The following is a 9,150-nucleotide window of genomic DNA, read 5'->3' as shown; positions in this document are numbered from 1 at the left end:
GCTAATGAAATATAGTCTATTGCATTAAATGAGATGTTATCACTCACTATCTATAAGCCAGAAAATTGCTAGTAAAAGCCAATTGCCAATGACTGGATTCCCTATTTTTATAAAAGAAAGTCTTCAAAGGGACATTTTTCCATTTGTGGATAGCATAAAAATATGATTGATCAGCCAATATCTAGGAATATTTATGAGGTCTGGAGCCCATGACCTAGTTCAATGGCAAGTGTATATCTGTCTGAGCACACACTTTTGTGGGGTAGCACTCCAGGGGGGACAGTCACAATATCCCCATCTTAGTGATCACACAGATGAATTTATCTGCAGCACAACTTCCAGTGCACATAGCCAGCAGACAGGTGATTTGATGGCAATAGACAAAAAAAGGGTAGAGGATAATATGGCTTAAAAACATGTTTTGTTTTGTTTTTCTTTTACAATGCAGTTAGCTGGTTGAAACAATAAAGGAGGATTTCAGTAGCTTTTTCTTCTCTGGAGTGTCGATGGATCAAGCAGGATAAACATTTTCTCCAATTATTGATGCAATATTTAAAGTACAAATCTAATATATCTGGTCCAAGTGGATTTTTATGAAGAAGCTTCCAACAAATAAAGTGAAAGAGTGTAGAGTAAGTCCTCACTTAACGTCATTGATAGGTTCTTGTAAACTGCTACTTTAAGCAAAACAAGGTATAAGGAAACCAATTTTACCATAGGCTATTTAATATAAACAGGAGTTAAGTTCCTATGGCACATTTCTTGTCACAAAAAAATACCAAACTTTTTAATAAAGACCCAAAACACTTCTAGTAATTGAAATCAATGTGAGCTATACATATATTTAAGAAAAAGTAATAAAAATAGGTCAGATTATTATTTCCCAACCTGATTATTCCAGTGCAAGGTCTCAGTTGGCCAGAGCCCATGCAGTTCAGGAGACAAGGCGGGAACCACCCTGGACAGGATGCCCTTTCATCAAGGGGCGCTCTCACACCCATGCCCAATCTCAGTCAGACTGGGATAATGCAGACACACCCATTTACCTCGCTGTGCATCTTTGGGATGTGAGAGGAAACAGAGGCACCCAGAAAAAAACCACGCAGATGTCGGGAAAAGTGCAAATTTCACACAGACAATGACCCCAGTTGGGAATCAATTTTTTTTCCTCATAAATGTTATAACAAAATGACGTTGAATGAAATGACTTGTTCGAAGACCTACTGTATGCATTTGTGTTCAGTAAGTTTGTTCCGTTTATTAGCAACTTTCTGCATCCTTAAATTTTCAGCAATATTTCTCTAGTGGCAGAACAAGATCACTTCTTTAGGAGCTGCAGCTCTTATTGGACAAATGTTCAGTGTTTCAAACTATGTGTGTGAAATTCAAGAAGGAGGGAAGTGTTGATTAAGTTACAATTCTCTCTTCCCCAGCCTTGTGAAATGTCTCCCAATAGCCATTCCACTCACCTGCTTGAGTTCATGTTGAAACTGTTGTTTCCTGCATAGCTTTTTGGTTTTTGTTTTTTATTTTTTCCCATTCTTCTCAGGGAAAGTATAGATTTTCATGAACACAGAGCGTTTTGTTTTCTCTGTTAAAAACAACTCTACTGGAGCAGGCTTTATGTTTCACCCCAGGAAACAGAGCATTTCACTCAGAAGTAACTCTCTTTTCACTGGGTGAGGGCAGCCTGTCACCTGATCAGCTCTGGAGCAGCCGGTGGCATCAGGCTGCATTCCTTGAATTCTTTCATCTGCACGGGCTTTGCAATGAGCAACTTCAGGTTCACTAAGCTCAGTGGATTCCACCGACTCTCTTGTGCCCAGGAGTCTGCTGCCTGAATCTCCCGCCCAGTCTCAAAACATACAGCTGAGTAACAACAAACCTGCCTTTGAGGAGTAGCGTGCAGGTAAACTGAGTTTGTGGGGAGTGCTGTGATTCCCTGAAATATGTCATGCTTGGTGCAGAATTATTTCTCTTTTTGTGGTGTCTGTTTCTTTTTACAAAAACCTGACTTGTCAACCAATACCTGCCTAAAAAATATATACTAAATAATGAGAACGTGGGCTTCAGATTTGGGTCCCTTAAACATTAGAAAAAGAAATTATAAGAACAAAAGTTGGGAGTAAGAAGGAATTTTATGAGGCAGTTTTTGTGATTCAAAAAGTACGAGATTTGGAGGCTGACCTGCTTAGATGTGAATCTTGGCTCTGTGTGTGACCTCATAGTCCTGTTTCCTCTTCGGTAATAATATCTCCCTTCAGGGTTGATGAGAGAACTTAGAGAAGAAAGTGTCTAGCAAAGAGCTTGATGTATAGAAAGTATCTGATTGTGCATGCATATGTGCATGTGTGTACATATATGTGTGTTTGTGTGTGTTCAGTGGGTGCATCTGTATACATGCATATAGGCCACAGGACTATGACATTCATAAGGGACGATAGTGAGTTTCTCAGAAGGTGAGGTTGAATTTGATCTGGCTCTGACCTCTGCTGTTGCAAAGAGACTAGCAGGAGAAGCCAGATACCTGAGCGAAACATTGACCCAAGCTGCTGAAAAATAAATAACATGGCTTGCTGATCCTTATCCAGGAAAGGGCAGTATAATGTAATGTGTGGATGCTTTTTAAATGAGGACTGATGGGAAGGGAGGCAGCTTAATGATTATCACACACAATGTACAACAGTACACAATCCTGAGAGAGTTTTACCTGGGAGATGAATTACCTTCACTTTGGCTTCTGCAGCTTACTCTGCAGGTGCCAGCGCCCTGGGCTGGTTATTTTCCCCTCTGAAAATCAGTTTCTCATCGCATGGAATTGTCATGAGAATTAAATGACTTAATACTCGTTCTTGCCTGACATATGATAAGCACCCGCTAAACATGAGCTGTTCATGTCATTTTACAAAGAGCAATTTTACGTGTTATCAGCTTTAATCTTCAAAATAACTTGGTGAGATAGATGAGGCACATGTTAGCATCATTTTGCAAATGAAAAGACTGAGGCTGAGGAAGGGAAAAGTATGAACCAAAAATCCCATAACCACTGAATGGCCAGGCTGGGACTTGAACTTCAGTCCCAGACAAGAAGCTAACTTGGTATGTACTCAGGACTCATGCATTGAATGAAACCATTCTAAAAGCTTCAGCTCAAATTCCATTTCCTCCACAAAGCCATTCTTATCATCTTCCTCTAGAAGAGATCTCTCTCTCCCTTACATTTCCCCAAACTTCCTTTTACAGTACACAGGAGACTTTTCTCTGGGTCGTCCTTATATTGTAGAATATTTGGTATAAGCTTCATCTCTTCTGCACCCCCAGACGTATGAAAGTTTTCATGTACAGTTGTGTGGGAGTGTGAATGTGGGGCTCTGCACCAGGTGTCACTGTAAGCGTGGAAAGAAGGAGCCCAGGAAAAGCCTGTGGGTGCTCCTCTCTCCCAGTACACATTTCTGCTCCTTCTCAGAGCTCCGGCTCTGATGTGTGTGGGGCAGCTGAATCTGCTTCAGGAAGTGCCAGATATTGGCCAACAAGCCGACTAGTCAAGGTGAAGTTATTTCCATCCAGTGTCTTATTTCCTGAATATTATTTTTCTGAGGCTCTGTCACTGTATATGTTGAAGCTAGGAGTGTGGGTAGAGAGAGAATGTGTTAAGGGGAAAATTCAGGAAAACACTGTCCTAATTTTTCTTATAAATATTGTAATTCACCCTTCCACATATGCCAGGGCACAGATCACTTTGTAGGACATTTGCCCTTCTCTTTCCACCCCCTGAAACCTTCCTACCTCTCTCCTTCATTTCTCTTCTTCTAAGCTTCTCTTCCTTGTGACCCTCCTGCCTTCTGGTTGGCTGAAATTTCAGAGAATAGAGGAGTAAGGATGCAGGGCTGGCGCAGGAGGGAAGAGGAGTTCATTTTTTTAAGACACTACCTATCCCTTCATCTTCAAATGTTAGTAATACTCTGAGAGCCTTTACACCTAACAGTAGCCTCATATGGAGCCCTTACATACCATAGTGGTTATGAACCTGGAACCTAGCATTCTGGGTTCAAAATCCAGCTCTCCAGTTTATTAGCTGTGCAGCTTAAGCAGGTTGTCAAATACTTTGAGTTCCTTACCTGTCAAATGAGGATGAAATATCTTCATATGGTTTTTATCAGAGTTAGATGAGTTAATGTTTACAAAACATCTAGAACAGTGCCTGGCGCATAGGTAAGCATATATAAATATTGGGTATCATTGTCCTAAAGCTGGTAGGTACTGGTTGGTAGCACAAAAATTACTACTACTACCCTCGAAATCCCTTTAATGGCCTATGAATTGCACCATTTGGAATACTACTGGTAGCTTATTTAATTGTCTGGTGAAGGATTTGGCTTGTGTTTGGAGACCATATTTCATGGAGAGTATGTATCTTTAAACTTTAAACTTGCATTCAGTATAGAGAAGCGCTCTCATAGTGATAGCTCAGAAGAGAGGACTGAGATGGCCCAAGGAAGTGGCAGACTTCTCTCTCCCTTTGCACATTCATTCTGGGGAGTACATGCAGAGCGAAATGTTGGGCAGAATCACCTATTGCTTATACTAAATAAATCACTCTCGACTTTCCCATTCTGAGCATGTGGCTGCATTTGGATGTTACTTGTATGTATAACATGATTCCACTTCACTGTAAACCATGAGGGAAGCCCACAGGCACTGCCACAGTTATCATGGGGCCTTAGGGAAGTCATTAAACCTCCCTAGCCATTAAATGATTGCTAAAGTCTCTACCAGTGCAAATGGTATGTGATTTTATTAGGCCCAGAAGGGAGCTAATGAGAATAATCAGATATTTAATTTGTGCCATTACCCTACTCTCTTTGGATTATTAATTGAGTAAGAAGTACAGTGGGACTTTATTAATTCAACTTTGAGAATAGAAGAATAGCCTGATCCCAAAGCCCTTTTTCCTTAGCCTACATTGCAAGTTATCACTTTCAAGTTCAATGTTCAAGTTCAAGTTCATGCTCATGTTCTCTTAAGGTTTATCTAGCCACATACTCTTAGGTGGAGTCTTTTATTTCACTGCAACTTATTTAGAGAGTATATAATAATAAAGCAAGTACTGAGATCAACTTCCGGTCAGAGTGTTGGAGCAGCTTCTGTGATCAATACAGCAAAGAAGCCCAGCCAAGAAGGTAAGGATATCCAGGAAAAGAGAGGAAACCAGGAAGTGGGTCTAAAAGATGTTTCCTGTGTTCCTTCTTTCCTTTCATTGCCCTTTTCTGTTTGGTTTCCACGGGAATCTATTTGGGGACAATCTGGCAAGTGTTGGGCATATTTGTTATTTGTTCACTCTTTCCTTGTGGCATAAAGAGAAGTGTATAGAAAGAATATAGAAAAGGGAAAAATAAGTGTGGAATCTGCACTGCTTTTTAAGGCTCAAATTAAGTTCTAAGAAACTTAATATTTTTTGACAGGACTTTTTGAGACATAAATAAGGAAAGAGCTCATTCAAAGATCATTAAGTCGGAATCTGTTACTCTATGCACATTTCCAAAGTTTTTTTTTCCTTCTTTGCTGAGCACCAAGTTCACATTCTGAGCTCATGTCATTCTGCTAGTGTTTACATTGGGTCATTTGTTTCTCTTGCAGAGAGTGTCAATAAGGCCTCCAAGTCTGGAGAAAAATGACCTTGCAGCGAATACAAAGTATACCACCTGCTACATGTTTTCGTCTTACTAACCTCTGGTGACTGGGACACATGGCCCTGAGCCTACGGAAAGTCAATTGACTACCAAACTCCTCATCATGCATCATCTGTTCAGAATGGTCTTGGGACAGAAAGATCTTTCACGAGCTGGAGACCTCTTCTCCTTAGATGACTCTGAGATTGAAGATAGCCTGACAGAAGCTTTGGAGCAAATTAAAATAATTAGCTCATCTTCAGTAAGTAAACTGATTTTTAGATTAGACCCCTGAAATGATTTATTCTAGAATAAGTTTTTGTATATATCCTGGGGGAAAGGATTTTTGCAGGGGAAAGAGGAAGGACCACTAATACTGTTCTCTCTTAACTCTGGTCTGTGGTTTAGTTGGCATCTAAGAAATAACACCGAGGAAGCCATTGACTTAGGGGACAGCCAGGCCATCTTTTTTCCTCTCAAGTAGACCAGAACTCTGCAAATGTCATATCAGAGTGGAATTCTCACAAAAGGCTTATCTAAGAGTTGTTTCTATATCCTTGGAATGACGTGGAGAGGAGAGGGGGAGAATCTGGGGAAAAGCAGACCTGTCAAGCTGTGCGGCAGCATCAGTAAACAAAACAAGGTGTGTGGTGGAGGCTGAATAATGAAAGAAGGCAGGATACCTTCTGCCACGCAAGTAATATGAGACAAGGACAACGATCACCCTGCTGCCAGAAGTGACAGTTGCCTAAGGCTTCATAATGCTGATTCCATTTGCTTCTATATCGTTTCTGGTTTAGTTTAGTTTAGTTTTGTTTTCTTTCTGTTGCTCCTTTTTCTAAACACCTCCCCCACCCCATACACACACACACACACACACACACACACACACACACCCCATTTTATTCAACTCACACATTATTAGCCACTAGTGTGATCAAACAAATTTAAAATTTCCATCAACCCTCCCATTCCTTTGCTTCTCCTCAATGTCAAAATTATACATTCTGAAAGCACTTTCCAAAGGGGGCGGATATGGAATGCCTGGCTTCGTTTAATGTGGACCTTCCTGATCACATGTGGACCCTTCATGAGACTGGCCCCATTTCAAAGGCCAAGGCCACCAAGCATCCTCTCATATCCTCTGAGCTTAGCAGCATTTGCCAACATGTGGCATAAATACCCACTGGGCATAGGAAAAAACAGGACTCAAGCCATAAAATACTGAATTAGCAGATGTGTACACACTTCAGAAATAACAGCTTTCTTCCATGTTATAATGAAGAAATGTTTAAAAGACCTACTAGCAACCAGTGTAGCTTCCTCCTCAAGCCTGTCAGCATGTTCTCTTGTTGGCTGCCATTAACATGCTGAATTCCCCCAGTGACCAATGAAGTCACTGCCCAAACACTCTTCTTTTCTCAGGTAATGTCTTTGACAGCAATTATGTGTCCACATTTTCTCCAGAACATGAATCAACTTAGTGTGACACAAAATACAAAGTATTCCTAGTACATTTCCACTTTCTGGATAGGATTTATGTGCTATTTTCAGCAACCCCTGTTTTCATACTTCTCTGAAAATAAATTGGCTGCATATGTCACTAATTTTCATCTATCTAATATTGTGTGTATGTATGTATGATTCTAATAAACATATTATTTATAATATTTATTTGATATAATAAATATGTTATATTATACTAATAATATATTATTTTATATATTTATATAAGTTTCCCCAAACCTATTTCCACTAGAGGTCACTAGTGTCAGTGATTTTTTTGTTTGTTTCCTTCCTCAATTGCTTTGTCTCACAGATGTTAAATTCGGAATTTTAGGACTGATAAATTCTGTTGTGTCCCACTTTTAACCATGAGGGCTGTCAGGTCCTTTGTCATTAAGAGCATTGTCCATTCTTTAAGACCTCAAATCAGCATCCCTCCAGACAGGCAGGTCGAGACAGTGAGTAGTTAGTTCTCCTGTCTTCTTCATTTACTAACTTCTCTCACATGTCACCTCTTTCATTTTTCTCTTTTCGTAACCATGGTGTAGAGCAGGCGGATGGCAGAATAAAAATAATCATTTTTTAAGAGGGACCATGCAGCTCAATCCAATATTTAAATTTCCTAATCAATCCTAGTTATAAACATGTCCCTTTGTGGAATTCTTTCTCCCTCTCCATTCTTTTAAAAGCCAGTTCAAGTTTCATTATTTCTGAAATGATTTCTAGTGGTTCTAGTCCTTAGTGATTACTTCTTTCTAAAAAGATGTAAGTGCCCACTATTCCCACAGCAGAAGCCATTTTTCAAGGTTGCTGCCTTGAGGGAGTAATGTGTTGTTGAGACCGTCTGGACATAGTAAAGGTCTCTGTACAAACGTTTAGAATTCTGGCGATGGGTGAGTGAGGAGACTTTCTTATGTCTTGGGCTGCCTTTTACATTATATTTTGTCCTTCTAGGAAATCATCTATTCATACAACCTCAAGTTCAATCTCTACATTAGGAAATCCCAAATCCATGTTGTTAGCCTTGACGTTTCTCTCTAAGCTTCACGCTCATACTAGTTGATATCCAGCACTTCAAAATCAGTATATCTTAATTAGAAGTTCTCGTCATTCTTCCAATTATACTGTCATTTTCTTAGATCTCTAGGTTTGAAACCTGGAGTTACTCTTGATCCTTTTCTCTCATTCTCTTCTTGCCTTATAAGTTCTGTAGACACTGCCAGAGAATGCATCTTCATCTGCTCCTTCTTCTTCCTTCCTGCTCCATTGCCCTGGTTCGGGCCCTCAAAATAATTGATCTCCCTGCCTTTGTTCCTGCCTTTCTCTAGTTCAATCTACCAACAGTTATCAGATTAAACTTCCTAAACCAGATTTTATTACATGTCTCTCCATTGTTTAAAATCTTTCCATGATGCTTCGATGCCCATGATTTTCAGTGACCAATGCCAGTGATAGTCCACTGAACTACCCACTCTATGGCTTACTTTCCTGTTAGCTGCAGCCCATCCTTTCCTTAAAACTAAGACAAGATCTTCCTCATCAGTCCTTTCCTAGTGACCCTGGATCTCAGTAATCAATTCTACTTCTCAGTTTCTTGTCAGAAACAGAGAACTAGAAGGGACCTTTGAAATCATCTTTTCTAACTTCCTTCCAGTACAGAAATCCCTTCTTAAGAATTCCTAACAAATAGATGGCCTTTCCTTGCACTTGCAATGATGAGGGCACAGAAGGTTTCTGATATTTTTTTCTGCTTCTTAATTTTTCTTTAGTAAATTTTCCTTTTCCGTTGCATGAAGCCTTGATGGAGTCTTCAGTCAAGATTCCCTACTTTGCCCTTGCCAGGGGAGGTAGTAGGAAAGCAGTGAGGACCTCTGACCCAAGTTATGACAATCAGAATTTCTTTCTCAATAATTCTAGGAAAGATAAAAGCAGAGGGTGATTTATCAGGATGATGATGTACCAAGAAACAGTCCTT

General features: G+C 39.9%; 1 protein-coding gene across 17 annotated transcripts in view; it reads left to right on the top strand.

The window, feature by feature from the left end:
• VEPH1 (ventricular zone expressed PH domain containing 1) overlaps window positions 1-9,150 on the top strand; it is a 190,073-nt gene that overhangs the window by 2,947 nt on the left and 177,976 nt on the right. For 13 of the 17 annotated variants that reach the window (XR_002777563.1, XR_002777565.1, XM_011379497.2 and 10 more), the window contains exon 2: window positions 5,638-5,931. The exons of 1 other annotated variant lie outside the window; for it this stretch is intronic. Coding sequence is in view for 14 of the 16 variants with exons in the window: in XM_011379497.2 (XP_011377799.1) it covers window positions 5,794-5,931 (138 nt within the window). In the remaining 2 variants the exon portion in view is untranslated. Of the gene's footprint in view, window positions 1-568; window positions 1,910-5,025; window positions 5,181-5,637; window positions 5,932-9,150 lie in introns of those variants that run through there. 3 more of the 17 variants (XM_011379475.2, XM_011379468.2, XM_011379460.2) reach the window with 3 other exon arrangements.

This window comes from Pteropus vampyrus, unplaced genomic scaffold, assembly GCF_000151845.1.
Source record: "Pteropus vampyrus isolate Shadow unplaced genomic scaffold, Pvam_2.0 Scaffold12, whole genome shotgun sequence".
In the NCBI taxonomy this organism is placed as follows: domain Eukaryota; kingdom Metazoa; phylum Chordata; class Mammalia; order Chiroptera; family Pteropodidae; genus Pteropus; species Pteropus vampyrus.
This window is presented reverse-complemented; position numbering and strand designations above follow the sequence as displayed.